A 23,080-nucleotide genomic window follows, 5' to 3' on the forward strand; every position below is an offset into this window, starting at 1 on the left:
ATCTATTAATCTATATAAATAAATATTTTTCTACCTCATAATATATAGTTTTATCTCATATTTTACATTATGTGCTTGATTCAACCTATTATATTTTATGTTATATGAGTTTTTTTTATTGTTTATTTATTTGTTTACAACTTATATATTTGAACTTGATTAGCATATATTTTGTGTTTTATATTGATTTATAACTTATATGATAATTTTATAGTCTTATTAAACTAATATTATGATAGTAGTTAGCTTTCTTTTTATACATTTTTTATTTTTAGTTGAATGATTAGTTAGTTTTATTTATTTATTTTTTTATTATGTCAACTCGATCGATCTATCTAAATTTTAATTGGATGGATTAATTTTAAATTTTAGATTAATTTAATGGGTTAAATTTAAAATCAACCCATTAAAACTTAATTAAATAAGTTAAAAAATCCTAAAAACTCACTCAATCTATCCTTCATCATCTCATCTGTAATAATATAATTTGAGTCACAACTTAAAAAAAAAAAAAAAAAAAAAAACTCTAAAGTCGCCGGTGACAATTTACAGACAAACAGCCATCGTCAAGATGTTTGTTATTACCTTCCATACCCCCCTCTCTCTCTCCAATTTAAATCCCAAAATTTCAATAAATCCAATAAAAAAATTACAAAAACCTAATAGCTGTCTAAAACAAAATAAAACCTTCCATTTCCATGAGACTTGGAAAGCGATCGAAGTAGACAGAGAGAGAGAGTCTCTTCTTCTGCGATCTGATCATCTAGCTCGCTAGTCCTCAGCGATGGCGATTCTGTACGCGGTGGTGGCTCGTGGGACGGTGGTTCTGGCGGAGTTCAGCGCCGTAACGGGAAACACCGGCGCGCTGGCTCGGCGGATCCTCGAGAATCTTCCGACGGAGGCCGATTCCAGGCTATGCTTCTCTCAGGATCGATACATTTTTCATATTCTCAGAATCGTTGGCCTCACCTTCCTCTGTATGGCAAACGACACCTTTGGCAGTACGTATTGTCGTCGTCGTCATCGTCATCCTTTTTCTCTTTTTTGATTCCATCAGTTGCTCTAATTTAGAGTTCGTTTAGTTCATGAATTAAAATATGAGGTTAAAATTATTTTTAATTTATGTATATTTTTTAAAAAAAAAATAGTGTCACGAATTATGAATCATCATTGAAATCAGGGAATAAATCCTTCGATCAAACCAAACGGGCTCGTATTTGTAGGTTAGTTCATACAGTTGATTTTCTTGAAATTTGAGTCACAATAATAATTTCTTTTTTTTTTTTTAAAAGGTTTGAGGTTTAGAGAATGTTGTTTCTCTGATTGGAAGATTATCTATGGAATTTGAGATATACTGCTCATCGGAATTGAACTTTTTTTGTTTGGGTAGAGCACGGAGCTGAGCATACTAATTAGGAAAATATTGGAATTGTTCAGAATTATGAATATCTGTGTTGGAAAGTTCCTCCTGAATTTGCTATCACTGTATGACGAAATCTCTGTACTCTTTTTACGTATCAAGAAATCGTGATTTTTTTAATCGTCATGAACATCCAAAAGGAAGATTAGTAATAGGGCCTTCCTTCCAATTTAACAAAATTTCTTGTTTTCTTTAGCCAAAAAAAAAAAAATCCAAATTTGTTGTTTTATAGATGGTGTATTTGCAAATTATATTTTGGTCCAACATATTGTTTTTTCCCCTCTATTCAACCGATAAAGGAAATTTTATGTCGTCTTAGAGAAGGAAATTAGGAACATGAGTAAAATATACGATCGCAATTTTTTTCCCATCAATGTTATTGAATTCAAAGCTTCTAGTAGTCTTCTGCAATGAAAATCCTACCCCAAACCAGTATTGCTGTATTTACAACTAAACATAGTCAAGGCTCAAGCTGACCTGGGTTACTGGTGAACATATAACGTTCTAACCTTTAGAGCCTGAGTTGAAATTGAGTTTAGGTTAGGATTGCTTTGAATTGTTAGGATGGTCCATTTTAGCCATAATAGGGATTTTAATATTCGATATGATAAATTTCGACAAAAATGTAAGACTGAAACATTTTTTTTTTCAAAATAATTTGCAATAATAATACACATGAGTTTAGACATGATATTTACAGTTTTTAAGTAATATATATGGATTACATAAAAAATGGGGTAAGAGTTACTGGTAAGTCATAAAATTTATTTCTTTCTTTCTTCCTTTTTAATGCTGAGATTCCATCAACTACAACTTGCTTGTAAGATTCCTAGAAAGCCTTGGGGAGGTTAGGAGATTTATATTTCTTATTTGTTTTCCTTCTCTTAATGTTGTGCACTCTATGTTCAAGATCTGGACATGCTTGAATATTGTTCAAGTCCCAAATCATCCTCCCAAGCCTTTATTCCTACCTAATACAACCTGCCTTCAATATGGACATGAACTTTATAAGACGCTTAAAAGAAAACAAAAAGAAATATTGAGTTACTGTCCATTTGTCTGAATGGTACGGACCGTCAAGGTCCTTGTTATTTTGAACTACAAATGTCTCCATCTTAGTACACCAGTTACAATTTACAAGCCCTCCATATATTTAAAGCTGAATTGGATATCACTGACAATACCTTTCTGCCACTGTTAGCCTTTAAAAAATCCTTTTTAAACAATATTACAAAGGTTTAAAAAATTGATGGGGAAAAATGATTAGCTTATACCAAATAATTTGCACCCAAGATATTACTAATTTCACCTACATTCCATAGATTTTCCCTTTTTAGCTTCTTTTTTTTTTGCCTCCTAGTGCTTAGAAAGATAAATACTCAATAGTATTTTGCAAAGAAGAAGACCTTTTACATCATTTCTCGCTTCCTATTGTCTATTGTGCAAGAAAAATGCTGAAACTATTGATCATCTATTCCTCTGTTGTGGTTTTTCATCGGGCTAATATGAGGTCAGTTGGAATGGATTATATCAGAAAGGATAGAGGATTTTGTTGCTGTGGATTTTGCAACAAGTTAGGTACCTTGCTATATGAAAATGTGCTAAAATAGCAATGTCTTAGATAACGTGGCTGGATAGAAATCAATAGAATTTATTTTTTAAGATTGGAGTCTACAGAGCTGTTTGGGACGAAATTAACATTAGAGTTTAGATTTATTTGTTGAAAGTCTTTACTTTTTAGGGGTATTGTTTAACCTTATTTATTTAGGTTGAGCTGGAGGAATCGTTTCTGATTTGTGTTTGCTAGGTTAGTTCTTTTTGCATTTGATGAGGATTTCTCCTTTTTGAAACTTTTTTGCTTATAACTCCTAAACATTTCATTTTTCTTACAAAAAGTTTTTTTAAAAGAAGTGTAAACTTTTCTTACTGTAATTAATAGACATGTCCTGTTTTATGGGCATGGGGCTGTGAGGGTCAAGTCTGCTGATTATGACCTCCATCTGCTTTGTCAAATCAACTAGGCTGTTTATGGATTTTGTGAAATACTCTTATTTTCATATCCATGCGACAACTTAAAATTGCCACTGTAATTAGTAGCTATACTTAGCTAATAGTTTAGGATCTCTGACACTTTCAACCTAGGTGTTAAACATTCCTATTGAGCTTTCTTTCTTTCTTTTTTTTATTTTTTATTTTTTAAATCCTATTAAGCTTCTTATATGCTTATATCTTTTACCTATTTCCACTGTTGTAGATTTACAGTATATTATCTCTTTCCTTTATGCAGGGAGAATACCTTTCTCATATTTGGAAGATATTCATATGAGATTCATGAAAAATTATGGCAAAGTAGCCCATTATGCACCTGCTTATGCAATGAATGATGAGTTTTCAAGGGTCTTGCATCAACAAATGGAATTCTTCTCCAGCAATCCTAATGCAGATACCCTCAATCGTCTGAGAGGCGAAGTTGGTGAGGCAAGTATCTTATGGTTTGTTGCAGTTTGTTCAATTTTCTTCTTAGCTTTTCATGTACCGTCTCATCTTGAGTGGACATGTGCTTTTGATAACCGCTCCTCTTTTTAGGAAAACATTGATGCTTCAACGTGCTGAAAGAATTGCTTAATCTTATTAAACTCATATTGTTCTATGCTATTGTGAAAAATTGAGAAAGAACTAGAATATTTCTCATTGAATAATGAATAACGAAAATAAGTTTAAATAGGAGGAGATGCCCCAATCGATTCCTCAAAATAAGGAACTGATAAACTAAAACAATATCTCTAATCCTAGTAAAGATAATAAACATGAAAAATAAATGAGAGGATCATGTAAGTCATTATCCGAATCTCTTCATTTTTAGAAATCAAAAGGCTAATTTAACCCTAGTAATTTAAACACCGAATTTCCACACTCCCCCTCAAGCTAAGTTGTTAATCCTAGCTTGGAGACAAGGTCTTCGAACGTCTTCCTAGGCAAGGCTTTAGTAAGGATGTCTGCAGTTTGCTGACATGTAGGGACATGATGGAGTGATATGGTGTTGTTCTCGAGCTTTTCTTTAACGAAGTGTCGATCGATTTCCACATGCTTGGTTCTATCGTGGTGTACTGGATTCTTGGCTATACTGACAGCTGATTGATTATCACATAACACCTTCATAGTTCCTGGAATAGGGATTCCCAGCTCGTAAAGTACTCGTTTCAACCAAATTCCCTCACAAATTCTGTGTGCAAGGGCTCTAAATTCTGCCTCTGCTGAGCTTCGGGACACCACCTGCTGTTTTTTGCTTCTCCAAGTAACTAAATTACCCCAAACTACAATATCCAGAGGTTGATCTTCGATCAGTTACAGACCCTGCCCAATCTGCATTAGTAAATATTCTAACTTCCCTGTTTGCTGTTTTCTGGAAGTACATACCCTGTTCTGGTGTCATTTTCAAGTATCTCAAAATCCTATACACCGCTTCCATATGTTCTTCCATTGGACTGTTCATGAACTGGCTTACCATACTTACAGCAAAACTGATGTCTGGTCTGGTATGAGACAGATAAATAAGTTTTCCGACTAACCTTTGATATCTTCCTTTGTCAACGGGCGCACTATCATCTTTGCTTCCCAATTTTGCCGTAGGGTCCATAGGAGTGTCAGCAGGCTTACACCCTAGCTTTCCTGTTTCTTTCAAGAGATCTAGTACATACTTCCGTTGAGAAACCGCAATACCTCTCTTGGATCGAGCTACTTCCATTCCTAGGAAATATTTTAGATTGCCCAAATCTTTGATCTCAAACTCCTTAGCTAGAAAGCTTTTGAGTTTTAGAATTTCTTCATCATGATCCCCAGTTAAGATGATGTCATCGACGTACACGATAAGTATTGCTTTCTTCTTTGATGGTGATTGCTTAACAAACACGGTGTGATCCGTCTGGCACTGATTGTACCCAACCTTTTTTATTGCCTTAGTAAACCTGTCGAACCATGCTCTTGGTGACTGCTTAAGTCCATATAAAGACTTCTTGAGTTTACATACCTTGTTGGTATTAGTCGGAGTTTCAAGTCCAGGAGGAATTTTCATGTACACTTCTTCTTCAAGATCCCCGTTGAGGAATGCATTCTTCACATCCAGTTGATAGAGAGGCCAGTCAAGGTTAGATGCTAGTGAGAGTAGTACTCGAATAGTGTTAAGTTTAGCTACTGGTGCAAATGTCTCCTGGTAATCAATCCCATAAGATTGTGTGAAACCCTTAGTAACCAAACGAGCTTTATATCTGTTGACACTCCCATCTGAATTATACTTGATAGTGAATATCCACTTACATCCTACAGGACGTTTTCCTGATGGTAATTCAGACATTACCCACGTTCCATTCTTCTCTAGGGCTCGGATTTCTTCCAAAATTGCCTCCTCCATTGTGGTATAAGAAGAGCCTCATGTATAGATTGCTAACAAAGGCGCGGTGATTGGAGGACAATTTTCCATATGAAATAAAATTATAAATGGGGTGATTAGTACATAACCGTGTGCCTTTCCTCAAGGCTATGGGTCTATCATCAATATCTTCATCAGGCTGATTATTAGGAGCAATTTCAAGACTAGTGTTACCTGGTGGGTTTTGCAATTCCAGACCCGGGTTGGATTCATGGCCGTGATGAGTTGGCTGTAGTGCTTTATCTTCTTGAGTCTTATTCTTCCTAGTATAGACACGTAACTCTTTAGTTTCTGCAGGCTAAGTTGGAGTGGAACTATGAGGGGCTTGAGTGTCATACTCGGGTTGGACTGGATTTGGAGTTTGAGTGTCAAACTCGATTTGTGTTTGGGATGCTTGGGATGACTCGAGTGGATTTGTGTTATGACCATCATGTGACTCTAATGCATCAATATCCCAAAGCTGGTATTCTTGAGTAAAATTCTCACCCTGAATATCAGTTTTGGGATAGAAGGGTTGAGTTTCAAAGAAAGAGACATCCATGGAGTTGTAGAATTTTCGAGTAGTCAGAGAATAACACTTATACCCTTTTTGGTGTGACGAATATCCTAAAAATATGCATTTGAGAGCCTTAGGATCAAGCTTGCTTCGGTGTTGGGCATGAATATGGACAAACACTGAGCAACTGAATACTTTAGGAGGCAGAGTGATTAGGACACGGGTATTGGGAAAAAATTGAAGGACACAGTATGGTGTTTGAAACTTCAAGACTCGGGAAGGCATTCTATTTATTAGGTAAGTGGCTGTTAAAACAGCCTCTCCCCAGAAATATTTTGGGACATGGGTAGTGAACATGAGAGAACAGGCAACCTCTAGAATGTGTTTGTTTTTCCTTTCTGCCACCCTGTTTTGTTGGGGTGTGTCAACACAAGAACTTTGGTGAATAATGCCCTGGCTCCCAAGTTATTCTCCTAGAGTTGTCTCAAAATATTCTTTTGCATTGTCAGTCTTCAACACTTGTATCTTTGTGGCAAATTGTGTCTGAATCATAGTATTGAAATTTTTAAAAATTTGCCCAACTTCATATTTTTCTTTCATGAGAAACAAACCAGGTGATTCTTGTATGATCATCAACAAAGGACACAGACCACCTTGTACCAGTAATATTTTTTATTCTAGATGGCCCCCATACATCACTATGAATCATGGAAAAAGGATGAGATGCTTTGTATGGCTGAATATGGTAAGAATTACGAACATGTTTTGAGAATTGGCACACTTCACATTGAAACAACTTTAGATTTTTATTGATAAATAAAGAAGGAAATAATTTTTCGATATATAAAAAATTTGGATGACCTAAACGATAGTGCCATAACATGATTGCACTATCTTTATTGGTGTTTTCAACAGATACTAAGCTTATAGTATGAGTTTGTCTTCTAGGAGGTCTGTCAACTTTGAGAAGATAAAGTCCCAAGCTTACCCTAGCACTGCCAATCATCTTTCCCGAATCCAAAACCTGAAATTCACACAAATCCGAGGAGAATTTAGCAACACAATTAATTTCTTGAGAGAGTTTACTCACTGATAAAAGATTGCAGTCCAGATTAGGAACATGAAATACTTTCTTCAACTCTAGGGTTTCTGAGAGAATAATAGACCCTGTTCCAGCCACTTTAGCGAGTGATCCATCAGCAATTTTTATTGTAAGATTATCTTGACATGGTCTGTAATGATGGAACATAGTTCTGTCTCCTGTCATGTGATCAGATGCCCTAGAGTCTACTATCCATGTGTCCTTATTTTCGGAATCAACAGAAAGAGCACTCAAGTAATTACCTTTGTGTGCCAAAGATCCGTTTCCAATGTTACCCTGAGCAGTTGCTGCTTGTAAGAACATCTTTTGTAGGGGTTCAAGCTGTTCCTTGTTGAAAGGATTGGATTCCGAGGAAGTAGAATTTCCTTCTTCAACTGCAACATGATTTCCGCGGCTATCTTTGTCCGTAGCTGGTCTTGAAGGTTTCCAATTTGTAGGTTTGCCATGTAGCTTCCAGCATGTCTCACGGATGTGTCCTGTTTTTCGGCAATGATCGCACCATGGTCTCCCCTTCTTCTGCCGATTGTCGTAGTTGGTGTTCTGGGCTCCTCGAACAGCTAGGGCATATGAGTTATCCGTGATCGAAGCACTGATGGATGATTCCCCGAGCATCACCTTTTTCCTGCTTTCTTCTCTGCGCACTTCAGAAAAAACTTCTCGGATGCTTGGTAGGGGTTTTGTCCCTAATATTCTTCCTCGAACTTCATCCAAGATCTTGTTGAGCCCCATCAAGAACTTGAATATTCTATTCTTTTCCACGATTTTTCTGAACCTTTTTGCATCACCCGGGACAGTCCCACTTAGAGTCCTCAAATACGTCTAATTGTTGCCAATTACGAGTGAGGATATTGTAGAATTGGGTGGCAGAAAGATCTCCTTGTCGAAGGTCATGGATTGTAGTTTCGATCTCAAAAATTACTGAGGTATTTTCCTTACTCGAGTAAAATTCTTTAGCCGCATCCCATATTTCATGTGTAGTGCTATAGAGCAAAAAATTCTCACCTATTTCGTTGGTCCATTGAATTTATTAACCATGACATGACCATATTGTTCTCTTTTCCAAAGTCTGAATGTGGGATCCCCTTCCTTTGGAGGGATGATCTTGCCTGTGAGATATTCGTCCTTCCCTTTTCCGCATATGTACATCATAACGGACTGAGACCATTGAAGATAATTGTTCCCATTCAGTTTGTGCCCTGTAATGGGAAGATGAACGCCTTCTGCAACGCCATAGGTGCTAGGGTTCGAGACTCCAGAACCTGAAGTGACTTCAGATGATGACTCCTGCCTCTCGGTGGCCATTTCGTATTTGGTCATCAGAGAGGGATTTTTGGAAGGCTCCGATACCATGTGAAAAATTGAGAAAGAACTAGAATATTTCTCATTGAATAATGAATAACGAAAATAAGTTTAAATATGAGGAGATATCCCAATCGATTCCTCAAAACAAGGAACTGATAAACTAAAACAATATCTCTAATCCTAGTAAAGATAATAAACAAGAAAAATAAATGAGAGGATCAGGTAAGTCACTATCCGAATCTCTTCATTTTTAGAAACCAAAAGGCTAACTTAACTCTAGTAATTTAAACACCGAATTTCCACATCTATTTATTGTTGATTATTCTTGTTGTGGTTATCAAGTGTGGCTATATAACTTGGCATGCTAATGTATTGTTAGGAACTTCCTTGAATAGATAGTCAGAGAGGAAAAACACAATATTTGAGCATCCGGTTAAACTTTTATTTCATGTGTATATTTTCTTTCCAAAACTCAACTTGTCTAGGTCTTCATCTAAAAGATTTGGGGTCAGCTGTTGAAATTGATATTTGAAGGACTCGTATTGGCAAAGTTTTAAACTACTTTCAACTTATTCCAGTTCTCCTTTCCCCAGACTTGTGGCTAACATAGACAGTTTTCTTCAGCTCATGAAAAACAGAAAATATTTCAGCCTAATCGAAAATTCTCCTCTTAGGTATTGTTTCCTAAAGACAATTATGTTCTTCCTTTGTGATCAGGATTCTCTTTCCTCCAGCCCCCCATTCAGACAGATTTTCTACTATTCTTAATTTATCTTTTTGAGAAAGATTTTCTACAAATTTATTGTTAACCAAACTAAGTTTGAAAGTCTCAAGGTAACGCAATTTGGTTTTCAAAAGTGAAATTAAAACATCTTTAAGATTTGATAACCTGTGTTAGGTGAAGATAAAGAGAGGTGAGAGAGAACTCTAATTAGAGGAGATGGAAAGCTTGGGCAAAGAATGAAGATAAACAAATGCTTGAGGTGACAAAAAGCTTTAATGGAGACAGAGGAGAGAGTTTGTGCAATGGAGGAAGAGTAGAGAGAGAGAGCCATTAGTGTAAGGAAGTGGAGAGTTAGAGTGGCAAAGAGAGTCAGATCTGGAAGAAGAGAGAGAGCCGAAAGAACAACCGCCATGGGGTTGACTTGACTGCCGGCATGTACAAGTTTCAACTGAATGGTGGTTGAGTTGAAGGTGGGGGTTGGGTTGGATTATTTTGTATAAGCATAATGTTCAGTAGTACGAAAAGGTTATCTATAATTGTGTCTCAAATTTCACCACAAGCCTCAAAAAACTTTTCTCTTCAAAATGCCCAATATTTGGAGCACCATCAACTAGTAAATGGTTGTGTTTCATTGTTAGTTGACTGCTTAATCTTATACATGCTATTTGTACATAAGATTCTGTCGAGTTCATACCATCTCTAAATTTATTTTTATTTTTGGTTGTGCTATCGCTGGAATTTTTTCATCTTGTTAGGTTGGGCAGCCATAGTTCTAATATTTCTTCTCACAAGCACTTATTTCTGCTATTAGGTACGAACTATAATGGTTGATAACATAGAAAAAATATTGGAGAGAGGAGACCGGATAGAGCTTCTCGTTGACAAAACGGCAACAATGCAAGATGGTGCATTTCACTTCAAGAAACAGTCTAAGCGTCTCCGACGAGCTCTTTGGATGAAAAACGCCAAGCTATTGTAAGTATCTTCAGATCAAACTTTACACGCGCGCGCGTGTGTGTATGTGGGGATTGCATTTTTTTATGGTTGAAAAAAATGACCGTTTCTTTTGCAGTTATCTTTAATAGTTAAGTGATACGCATCATGTAGTGAACATGAACTGATTGATGGCAGCCACTTTGCCTCGGTGTTTAATATGAATTTTGAGTAGCCCTGGTGCAGTTTGACTTGAGTAGTTATAACTTCGCGTTTAACCTGATACAGGGCCCTCTTGACATGCCTGATAGTTCTGTTGCTGTACATAATCATCGCTGCTGCCTGTGGCGGCATCACCCTACCTTCCTGCAGATCTTGACTGGTCATCATCTCGGGGGTGTCTAAATCTCTGCAGAAGGTGTGCAACAATGACTTTTGAGATGATATACGTCAGTTTATAACAGTGGTTTTCAGTTGCTTGATCATCCAAAATTTTAAGGTCCACATGGGAATATAATATCTGTACATTTAAGGGTCCAAAAATGTCTGTAGATTTGTCTTGACGTGTTTGTGCTTGGGTGAATAGCAATTATTTCTTTTGGGAAGCTTGGTTAGTTGTTTCCGCAATATTGCATGCCATCTCTGGTATTCTTTGAAAGTGCGCGGCTATTTGGTATATTATGTTGTATCAATAAATAATTACTTCGTTTTGTATTAATATATCAAGTGGACGGGTTTGGTTTTTGTTAAAGTATAAAAATTATTGTTGACTCACCTCCTAATAGCTTAAGTTTTTGGGATAGATTGGTAAACTAACATAGTATCAGAGCGAGAGGTCCTGAGTTTAAATTCCCGTAATTGCACTCTTTATCCCCATTTAAAATTATCATCATGTGTTGGGTCTTTAATATATCTCGGGCTTTAAATATTCACGTGTTGGGCTTTCTAATTAATTTACTCACACGATTGCCCATTGTCTAGCCCACATGTGAGGAGGAGTGTTAAAGTATAAAAATTATTGTTGACCCGCCTCTTAATAGTTTAAGCTTTTGGGATGGATTGGTAAACTAACAGTTTTGTTTCTTGTTCAACTGGTGTATGTCTATTCTCTATTCTACTCCATGTATGGATAAAATTTTCGGGTATTTTGCACATTTACCCCTGAATGCTTAACGATTGGCAAGCGTTTGCAAGTTACTCCCCAAATTTAGCAAAGGTTTAATTCTGTGAATGAGACCCTTCAACTGGCTACATGTTAGCTCGAACCATGGCTTTATCCTCGGAGCTATCCGATGCAATTCCAAGGGCCTTGGCTTGACCAAAGATGGTCAGAGGAAAGCCACTTCGATATAAAGTGTGGAACAGTTTATGGCCATTGGAAAGGAGATTGTTTTGGAATGGAAAACCATGTTGAAGCTTGATCTGAATGAGATGCGGAGGTTCTTTGACGCTTTCTTTGATTCGAGTCCTTATTACTGGGAGGGTTTTCTCTCCTCCAAGGTTGAGACTTGCAGAGCTTGCTTTGTTCAGTTTATCTATCGTTAGACGCTCCTCCCAGAAAGGATGAAAGAAATAATTGCTGTGTTTGGAGTTGTTTTCGTTTTTATTTTTCACGTTGTTTTTGTTTTTCACGTTTTTTTAGAAAGAAAAAATGAAAACGGTAGAGAAATAACGTTTGGCACAATTAAAGACTAAAACCAGAAATGAAAATGATTTTTTAGATTTTTTTATACTGAAAATAATCTCTTGAAAAAATTACCAAACGCATTTTTAAAAATGATTTCTGTTTGAAATTGAAAACGTTTTCATTTTTATTTTCATATAAAAAAATAAAATCATTTTAAAACGAGTTTTAAAAGCATCTAATGTGTTAAATGTTCAACTAATTTTCTTAATAAAGCACTCTATTTGGGGACCAATGACCACTACTGGATCAAATGATATGGGTACGGCCGGGTGGGGCTTAGATTTGGAATGACACGGGTTCGAACCCGCATTGTATAAAATGAATTAATTGGTGGAATAATATCGCAAGTAGTTTTGAGTTTTGACACGAGCTGGCTACAAATTACCAAAGTTAATACTAGGTAGAAAATTTCGAATTAATTTTAACTTAATTTCAATACATAGGTATTACGTTTTGCTGAACTTTTTTCTTTTAATTAAATAGACAAAACTTTATATTCACTCCCAAGTTTATCAGTGTTAGTACTTATGGGCAAATGACAACGCAAAATAAGAATTCAGGGATGAATGGTGGTACGAAAAGAATTCAAAGAACATTGATGATAAGGGGATGTTTGGTACCTAGATTCGTTTCCTGATTCGAATCATGGTTCGTGGTTCATTACAGTATTTTCTTTCACAAAAAATACACGTAAATTGAAAATGATTCTAATCTATGAACCAAACGTCTCTTAAGAGATTTAACAGAAAAGAATTCAGGAACTAATGACAACATGAAGCTTTTTACACACTTGAAATGCAAATGGACTGGGCAACAAAAGCCTCGCATTTCACAATGTATCAATTTTCTCCCATTCAGAGGTTTTAAATTGGGCGATGATTATATGAATAATCATTTCCTAAATTTTTTTTAGTTTTCTTAATAGAATTTGGCAATTGGGTGTCACATGCCTAAGCATCAGGGATAATATTTTAGAAAAATCTTTACTTTGTCTTCCTGAAATTTTCTAATTTCAAACTTTTATGCAAAATGTTTTAAAAAATTATTTGTTTGTATACAAGCGCGAGTATAGATTAATAGAAATACAAAATAAAGAGGCAAGCAGCCAAAAAAAAAATCATGATAATTTTAGTATCTATTACATTATTGGTTTGTCCAAAATTTTAATTTAACTCATACCCCCTCTGAAAAATAAAAAGAGTTGTTTGATCTTAAAAATTATTTGAAAAGTACTTCTAAGATATTTTTGGACTGGTTACTCCAAAAAATTCCTCGAACTCACTTTGTAAGCCCAAGTTTAAAATTGGAACCTCCTGCCAAACTCTACAATTTATAAGCCCGAGTTTAAAATTGGAGCCTTCTGTCAAACTATGCTTTTGTAGAAGGTAAGAAACTATGAATTTTGTAATGTTAGTGCTCGGGAAAGTGGTTCGAACCCTGGACCTTATGGGAGCAAACCAAAGACTTATGTGACGTTTGGTTCATAAGTTTAGAACTATGGTTCATGATTCTGATTTTTATTGTGAGAGAAAAACACTGTATCAAACTGAAAATCATGATCTTAAATCAAACCAGAACCCTCAAAACAAACAAAGCATTAACTATTCCGACAAACACCCCATGGTTCAATGTTAATTTTTTAAACAATAAGTTCTAAAAAGTTTAAGATATTAATTCAAATATTACATTATTTATTATATAAAAATTGTCGTTATCACATTCTAAGGAGAAATGATACTGTGGGCTTGCCAATGGGGTGGTGAATCTATGTAACTCATGATGGGGAGGGAGTCCATCATGAGAGTCCAACTACATTGCCAGAATCCATGTTGTATATTTGAAAAAGGTTGACCCCCTTGCTTCTCTTATGTTACAATCCTTTCCTGCGGAACCCCCTTTCTCCTCGGTCCATAGAGACAAAATGTAGGACTGTTGCCAATAGTTCATCACGGAAAGGACTCACTGAGCCGAGATGACTAACAAATAGAATAAAAAAATGCTAATATAATAGAAAAAAATTGTATTTTCTGTATACTTTCCTCAGTTACGTTGCTACTGCGGGCTTTACGCAATCGATCGAATCATATCAGATCATATAGATATCCCTTCAACACAACATAGGTCATCGAAAGGATCTCGAGGGTGCCTAGACTCAAGGCAGGAGTGGGGGCGTTGCTTGTGCTCGTGGCGGGGAGGTTACACTTGGGCATGCACACTTTGTGCTCGCATTGGGAAGGTGTTGGATTACTTAGGTGACGTTTGGTTCATGGGTTCAGAACTATGGTTCATAATTCTGATTTTTAAAATTAAATTTTTTTTGTGAGAGAAAAACACTATAACAGAAGCACAAATCATGATATTAAACCAGACAAAACTCTTAAAACAAACATCACCTTGGCGTGCACGGGGTGGTTTTGCACTGTAGGGGCATAGTCGCGGTTGGGCTCGCATAGGTTGAAAGGGGCGCGAGGTAGGCTCACCAACAGAGATGGGGACAATGGCGGCTTGGCGTCGTGGGTGGGTGGTTTCACAGCTGGACTTGTTCCGAGAAGGGGTTGTGGTTGAGCTCGAGTGAGAAGGGGCGACATTGTTGGGTGGGACGCTAGAAATGAGGGTTGCAGTTGCCAATACTGGAACATTTGGGTTTTAGTCTACTAGTAATTGTGAGGGTTTATTAGACATTTGGTTTGTGAAAAATTTAAGGATTAAGGCACGTCTAGATCATTGGCTGAGATTTGATTGGGTATTTAGTCATTTTTCATTAGACCTGATATAGTTACAGACAAGGGAGTTGACATTATTTATTTAGGTGTCTTTGTAATTTAGGCAAAATAAATAGGATAAAAAAAATATTATTGATTTTAAATTCACCTTAAATGAAAATAGCAAAATTCCTCTAATAAATGATAATGATTTTTAAGGGAAAAAAACAAAAACAAAAAGAAATAAAAAGAAAAAAAATATATAAAAAAAACATCCTATTGGGTGTTCCTTCACCACCACCGCGTTCCTTTCTTTTAAGATCGTTTTCTGATGTAAAAGAAAAATCTTCTCGACCCCAATAATATTCACTCACAAAAACAATTTTCTTCGAAATCCCTTCTCTCTCTCTCTCTCTCTCTCTCTCTCTCTCTCTCTCTCTGCCTTCTTCACTCTATTCCGCTTCTTCGTATATCACTGTAAACCCTAACCCCACTACTCCATCGCCAGATCTGCTCGCCTCTCATTCTTCCTTTTCGCCACACCTCGTAAAGGTTGGATTATTTTTTCCTTCGGTTTTCGATCTCTGATTGATGATTTTTTTTTTTTTTTTTTTTTTTTTTTTTTTTGTTTTTTTTGGATTTTTTATTCAGGGTTGGGAATTTTGTCCATTTTGAATTTCTCGAGTGAGTTTGGGGTTTCTGGCACGTGAATTCGAATTAGGGAATTTTTGTTTTGATTTTGTGTAATGGTAGTAGCGTGGGGTTATCTCAATCGGAATTGATTTAGATTTTTGTTTTCTTCTTCTGTAAACCGTGTAATCCGATTTTGGGTTCATATTAGGGTTTGCTTTTTTTTTTTTTTCAGTAATATGGTTTTACGCTTGCGCTTGCAACTATTCGTCTTTCTGGATGTTCGGGATTGTCCCTCACGATTTTGGTGTCTTTTTCAGGTTATAGGTTGAAAATTCAAGAGTGTTTCAAATTTATCTCCTATCTTTTGACGCATAAGACTGAGGAAGGCCATTTGCCAGCAAGGAATGATTTTTTGCATGACATTTTAATTCTCATGCGATGTCGGGTTTGCTAAATGTATGTTCCTTCTTGATGTAATTTGATTGATTTAACAAGGTTTATATTGTGGCCATTTACTGTTTTCAATGTTACGATTTATTTTTCCATCATTTTTTATAGACGGGCTTTGTTTAAACATAGTATTTTGTCACTTAAACTTTGTCTTGCATTCGTTTTCTTTGAACTATGATTTATTTTTGTGCATGTCATTTCTTGGACACGAACTATTCATAGCATGTTTTAGTTACTATTTATTGATTTATTCTTGTCAAAGAATTTCTTGCATAATGTCTATACTCTATGGCCTAGATCAACAGTGTTTTCAATATTACATCTGTGACAATGGTAAAAACATATGTGCGTAAACTAATTTTGCATGTTGAAAGCATTGTTGCTGGGAATACACGGCATTATATATGGATAAACCTTAAATGATCCTTTGCATTTATCTTTAACTTGCTATGGTAGCTATCCATAGTGAAATTTGATCTGCTTTTGGCCAGTCATCGATAAACGGATCGGCATCAAATCTCCCAGACAATAATGGGCGATCTTTTACCACATCTTTCTCGGGTCAGTCTGGTGCTGGATCTCCTGTTTTTCATCACACAGGTGGGTATAAACTGCTTGCTTCCACGTTTATGTACTTTTCAAAATTTCTGAAGTTCAAGTTTCTTTTGGCAGGAAGTATACAGACACTTCATAACCTTCACGGGAGCTTTAATGTTCCCAACATACCAGGTACGCTTACATCAAGAAACACAACAATGAATAACGTACCATCCGGCGGTGTTCAACAGCCTACTGGAAGCCTTTCTAGTGGACGGTTTGCATCAAATAATCTTCCTGTTGCTCTCTCTCAGGTATCCAATTTGGCATTGTTGAATACTGTTTTGTTACTGATACCAGCGCATGTTCTTTCTGCATGTCTCCCATCTTTGTACATTTTAACTTGCACCCGTATTTGATTTCTTCATTTTTGTTCTCAGTTATCACATGGAAGCTCCCATGGTCATTCGGGTGTCTCAAACAGAGGAGGTATAAGTGTTGTAGGAAACCCTGGATTTAGTAGTAGCACAAATGGAGTTGGTGGTTCTATTCCTGGTATTCTGCCTACCTCTGCTGCAATTGGTAACCGAAATGCTGTTCCAGGATTGGGAGTATCCCCAATTTTGGGAAATGCAGGACCTAGGATTACAAGTTCTATGGGGAACATGGGCAACATTGGTAGGAGTATTAGCTCCGCTGGAGGGTTATCAGTGCCTGGTCTTGCTTCTCGACTTAATTTTGGTGCAAACAGTGGATCTGGAAGTTTAAGTGTTCAAGGGCAAAATAGATTGCTAAGTGGTGTGCTTCCACAAGGTACCCTGCCGTTCACTCTAAATGTTAAGAAAGAGAATTTATGTAGAGGCTGAGATATAGTGTCGATAAGTATTTCTATTGCCTGGTAGATATTAAGTGTTCCACGTTGTGCAACAAGGAAAGCTTGTGCTTCAAAGGCATGTATTTAAATTAGCTATCCTGTCACAATTTTATGATTTAATGACCTGTAAACATTGAGAAGAATCCAATCTAAGTTCCAATTTTGACTAAATTATATGTGGTGATTTTTTAGTGATAGCGGACCTTGCTATCTGCATAAGGCATGTTGTTGACTATTTTGCTTAATTTGGGCTTTGCTGGGTGACTTGATTTTAACTGGTAAATCAATAGCTTGATAAGTGGTTGAGCACGATCCTGATTTAAATTTTTAGGATATTGTAAAGCAATCTAGTCCAATTTCCATTTATATCCGAGTATTATTTGATGCTATGCTCTGAGACAGTTGTTAGTTATAATTATGTGTTGTATTTCATTTTGCTTATTCTGGCATATATCTGTAAGAATCTAGCATGTTTCTTGAATCTTCCAATATCTTCTCTTTCCCAGTATTCTGAGCGTTGCCAGATGACATTTTCTGGATTCAAGATTTATGTATTGTTTGCTGATGATATTTTCTTGATTCAGGATCTCCACAGGTGATTTCTATGCTAGGGAATTCTTATCCTACAGCGGGAGGTCCACTTTCTCAAAGTCATGTCCAAGCAGTTAATAATCTAAGCTCTATGGGTATGTTGAATGATGTAAATTCGAATGACAGCTTGCCTTTTGACATAAATGATTTTCCCCAGTTGTCGAGTCGTCCTAGTTCTGCTGGAGGACCTCAAGGACAACTTGGTAAGTTCAAAAATTACGTCAGACTTCTTGTTCTCATGTCCATTGCAATGATTTTTCCAATTGATTTTTCTTTTTTAATTTTTTTTATTGTTATTATTGAAAGGTTGTTTCTTCTAATATACATACATATATACATACGTATGAGTACACACTCATAATTACACGCGCGCACACAGTCACACATATCATTTATTTTAGCAATGGTACGGCAATTGCTATTGGGAAAGGTAATTTTATGCAATAATACACACTCGTAATTACACGCGCACACACAGTCACACATATAATTTATTTTAGCAATGGTACGGCAATTGCTATTGGGAAGGTAATTTTATGCAATAATTCCAGGTTCACTACGAAAACAAGGCCTTGGTGTTAGTCCTATAGTTCAACAAAACCAAGAGTTCAGCATCCAAAATGAGGATTTCCCTGCTCTACCAGGATTTAAAGGTACAAACACTCGTGTTCATCTTTTATATGCACGATACATTTTACATTACGTGGGGAGTGGGGACAGTTATCCACTTTAATGTTTGTCTTCTACCATAATTCTGATCGTAACTGTCTTGTTTTGTTTCTCTCACGAATATATTGCCTGCCTTGTGTGCATATAGTACTTGCCTTGTGTGGTTAATTAGGATTTTTTAGGTCTTTAGAGTGAGAAGTGTTTGGCTAGTTATCTTGCATTATATATGTTGCTTTTATACTGTGCTGTTCTATATTTTAATGTTTTTCTTCCTTTTGGAGATGACCGTGTTTTTTCCCATAACCAATCTTTTACCTCTCGTGCCCAGTATAATTCTGATTTTTCAGGACTTAAAAGGTGCAATCAAGGTTTTAAAAGGCGGAATCGGGTCTCGAGGCGTTTTGCCTTTACGAGGCGAGGCGTAAGCCTCAAGGCGCTTTGAGGCGCAAGCCTCAAAAACTGCCTATAAAAAATTTAGAAAAAAAAAAAAATAGTAACAAAAACTAAATCCATACTTAATAATCATTAAAATCAAGAAATTTAACTAAATATCCACATAAAGACTAAATAATTACTAAATAATTATCAAATCCTAATATCATAAGGATCATAATGCACTTTTAAAAGCCTAATCTCCCAAGTCATCAATCAATAATCATCATCACTACTAAGAGAAGCATTAGCCAATTTAAATCTCTCATTGTCCACGAATTCTTGACTGTTAGTGTCAGAATCACAGTCTATCCACTCTTCTTCTTCATCCTCTTGCACGATCTCCTTGCCTATATCACCTAATAATAAAAATTAAACTTAAGTTACTATCTCTTATATGATAATTAGAGTAAATAATAGAAAAGACAACTAATAATTCATATGGCATATCTTGCCACTAACTTGTCCTCTTCTTTTTAGAGCTTTTTTGAGCTCTAGTACTAGTACTAGTACCTTCTTCATCCTCAAAAAGATCAATGTCAAGATTGTCAATTGCTTCCTCTGTTTGAATTTCGCCTTCATTTTCATTTATGGCTATCCATTCATCATCAGATGGCAACTCTGGGGTACCATCTCCAAATTGGGACCACCAATCATTTGAATTTAAAATTGAGATGAAAATAATTAGTCAAACAATCTAAATTGTTTTATTAGTCAAAATTAATAAGGTAGTTTCTACTTACTAGGATTGCGTTTCATGTATCATCTTTGAGCTTGACGAAGGCCAAAAAACCCATTCTTCTGTTGAAATTCATCTAGTTGGAGGTCGGCCTTCTCTAGATCATTTGAGTCCTTAAACATCCTATTCATGCAACAAACCAAGCTTGATCTCAGGATTGATGGAAGGATTATCGGAGTATTCGAATCCTTGGATTCAAGTAGTATGCCGCGGCATGTAAATGTTGGTGCAACTGAAAATCCCACTTTTCGTCAATGATCTCCCAAATCTCCTTGTAGTCTTTCTCTTCACCTCCCAAGTTTTTAGCAATTTTCTCTTTTGCCTTGTCCATAGCCCCATATATAAATCCCATGGCGGGCATCTTTTCAGAGTCGACTACCCTCAACACCTCCACTATGGGTTGTGTAGTCTTAAGAACATACCCAACAGCAGCCCAAAACTGATTATCCTTCATGACTATCTTTTTCACTTCTTTCCCATCCGGTTTCTTTGCATATGAACTACTGTTCCATTCTTCCGATACAAACATAGATTGTAGATGCTGCATTAGTCTATAGATGCACTCCAAAGTCAAATAGGCAGTAGCAAATCTTGTTGCAGCAGGTCGAACAAGATCCCTTTTGGTAAACTTTCTCATCAATGACGCCCAATGGTGATTGTACACATAATTGCTAATTTTTTTTTGCTTTCACCAAAGCCCTTTTATGTTGTGGCAATTCTCCTAGTTTCTCAAGGATCAAATCAATGCAATGAGCAGTACAAGGAGTCCAATATAAGTGTTTTCGTTTCTCCATTAGTTTTGCTCCAGCAGCCTTATAAGCACTTGCATTGTCAGTCACAACTTGAACAACAAGATCATCCCCAACTTCTTCAACAATCTCGTCAAGCATCTCAAACAATAGATTTGCATCTTTCTTTTTATCAGAGACATCAACAAATCTCAAGAAAATAGTTCCATGAGGATTGTTGACTAAAAAGTTGATCAAACCTCGATTTCTAGCATCCGACCAGCCATCAGATAAAATAGAAACATCAAACACCTGTTTGTTTCCAAGTCATTTTATCCGCCTCCACAAATTTTTCAGTGGTAAGTACTTCCTCCTTCAAAATCCATGTTCTAAGCTCATGCATACTTGGGGGTACAAGACCTCTACCATAGTCTCCAATTGATCTACACATATTAAAATATGAGGGACTCCTAGCAATATTGAAAGCAAGTGCATTTTCATAAAAGAACCTACCAATGTCAAGACATACTCGAGAACGAGCCTCTTTATCTCTTGATGTCGTTCTAAGGGAAGGTCTTTCGTTTGCTTCCTTATCATCCACATTGTTCAAAAATCTGTCCATGGGACCTCTAATTCCTCTATCACTAACCACTTGCGGCGATTGACAAGAGTCGACAAATCCATCACCATAATAAGAGCCAACATCCACCATTTCTTCAAATTTCTTATGCGCTAACTGTTTTTCAACAGCCCACTTGTTCATAGTCATTAATTTATTTCTTCACATCATCAGGAACCTTAGGACAAGGCTTTACATTCTTATGAGTGCAAGCAAGGTGTTCTTTCATCCTCTTAACACCTCCTTTAATAATTTGATTGCAAAACACACATTGGAGGTAAACATAAGTCTTTTTGTCATTTTCCGATGTAATTTCTTTTCCATATTTCCAAGCCGGATCCCGTCTCCCACTATGATTACCGCTAGCATTTTGTGGAGGTCTCATCCTAATTCCTAACTTAAACCAGAAAAAAAAAAAAAAAAACTAGAATTACAAGAGAAAAACAAACAATATAGGATATAGCTGTTTCTTTCATAAACACAGATAAGGAACATCAATGCATACGAATAAAAATCTTTAATATATAGATAATCGAGTAAGCCTTCAAAATGAAAAAAAAAAAGTTGAGTAGAAGGAACCTTGCGAAGAAGGAGTTGCGAAGAAGAAGAGGAAGAAGGAGCTACGAAGAAGAACGAGGCACGGCGGTCGGCGATGAAGAAGGAGGTGCACGGTGGTCGGCGGTCGGTACAAAGAAGAAGGAGTTGCAAAGAAGAACGAGGCACGGCGGTTGGCGGAAGAGGCGCGAAAGAATGAGAAGATTTTGCAGAGGGAGAGGTTATGTTTTTAGTCTATGGTATTTGGGCTTTTGGGGCTGGCGGGCCCAATTCAATTAGGGTTAAAAACCCACTGAAAATCCTATACAAGCAAGGTGTGCGCCTCACTAACCGCCTGAGGCGCCGCTCAAAGGCGTGCGCCTCAAGCGGCTGATGCGCACGCCTCAAACTCCTAGGCGTAGGAATGGAGGTGCTTTTCTAGCGCCTCGCCACGAGGCGCGCCTCAAGGCGTGCACCTCAGGCGTCCATGCTAATGTTTTTTCTTCTATAGCGACGACCGTGACCACATTTTATTTGCATAACCAATCTATTCTCTGCTTATTTGGCCATCACCAATTTATTATTTTGATTTTCCAGGATTTTAAGGTAAAAAAATTGTTAGGGTCTTTGTTTGTCTGAGATCATAGACATTGCTTTTTATGCTACGCTGGTGACTGTTCTCGATTGAGTTAATTTTCTTCTGCAGTAATTAGGAGTTAGGACTACAAAAGACTTGTATACATGACCCATCCAATACCTGCCTTGTGCGGTAATATTTATTCATGTTCATGGTGCAATTTTTATTTCTTTTAAGCGAATTCTATGGTCGCTTCTTTTGCAATCTTTTTTGCCTTTTTAGGTATCACTTTTTTGTTGTTTGTTGTTTTTTTTTTTTTTTTGTTCCCCTCCAGGCTTTTTGGTATGTAGGCTGTGGCACTCGGCCTTTTTGGTATGTGGGCTGTGTCTGTGATATGTATCAAGATCCAATGCCCTTCGTGGTGTCAGTTTCTTTGCGAATGTGTCACTACTTGCCTGTATGGCATGTAATTATAAGCTTTCTGGTCTTGTGCATTTGTAAATTAGGATGTTTCATTAGTTGTTAGTTGGTGTCTAGTGTATTTTTCTTTTATTAATGCCACCAGTACCTTTCACAGATATTACCTGTACTGGTTACCACACGTTGATTTGGAACTGTATGTGTTCACCATGTTATTAATCTTGCCCAGGTGGTAATGCTGATTATGCAATGGATATGCACCAAAAAGAACAACTTCACGACAATAGCATGTCAATGATGCAATCTCAGCATTTCTCCGTAGGTCTTAGATCGTTTTTCTTTTTTAATTACCTGTCCTTGTTATCTTATGAGTTTACTCTTAATACTTCCATGTTTCAATACCCAGATGGGGAGGTCTGCTGGATTCAATCTCGGAGCAACATATTCATCTCATCGACCTCAGCAGCAACAGCAACATGCTCCAT

The 23,080-nt window shown here is 36.7% G+C and overlaps 2 protein-coding genes and 1 non-coding gene across 3 annotated transcripts; 2 read left to right on the forward strand and 1 right to left on the reverse strand.

The window, feature by feature from the left end:
- The first annotated feature begins 660 nt into the window (after window positions 1-660).
- LOC112092650 (vesicle-associated membrane protein 714) lies at window positions 661-11,177 on the forward strand. The gene is made up of 4 exons (XM_024169292.1): window positions 661-1,001; window positions 3,708-3,898; window positions 10,282-10,445; window positions 10,692-11,177. The coding sequence occupies exons 1-4, from the start codon at window positions 785-787 to the stop codon at window positions 10,780-10,782; spliced, it is 663 nt and encodes a 220-aa protein (XP_024025060.1). The 5' UTR covers window positions 661-784; the 3' UTR covers window positions 10,783-11,177.
- Window positions 11,178-15,087: 3,910 nt separating this feature from the next.
- On the forward strand, window positions 15,088-23,076 carry LOC21399353 (probable NOT transcription complex subunit VIP2; the record flags this gene model as incomplete). The annotated part of the gene is made up of 10 exons (XM_024169300.1): window positions 15,088-15,344; window positions 15,743-15,881; window positions 16,367-16,475; window positions 16,548-16,726; window positions 16,853-17,225; window positions 17,871-17,950; window positions 18,035-18,080; window positions 18,429-18,530; window positions 22,825-22,913; window positions 23,002-23,076. Coding segments are annotated over exons 2-10 (1,071 nt in total), but the record flags the coding sequence as incomplete, so codon positions are not given.
- Window positions 16,395-16,475, reverse strand: LOC112092655. Its single transcript, XR_002902680.1, has one exon. It is a non-coding gene; the product is annotated as a small nucleolar RNA snoR35 (small nucleolar RNA).
- Window positions 23,077-23,080: the final 4 nt, after the last annotated feature.

The sequence above is a fragment of the Morus notabilis genome, unplaced genomic scaffold (genome assembly GCF_000414095.1).
Source record: "Morus notabilis unplaced genomic scaffold, ASM41409v2 Scaffold133, whole genome shotgun sequence".
NCBI classification, from domain to species: Eukaryota; Viridiplantae; Streptophyta; class Magnoliopsida; order Rosales; family Moraceae; genus Morus; species Morus notabilis.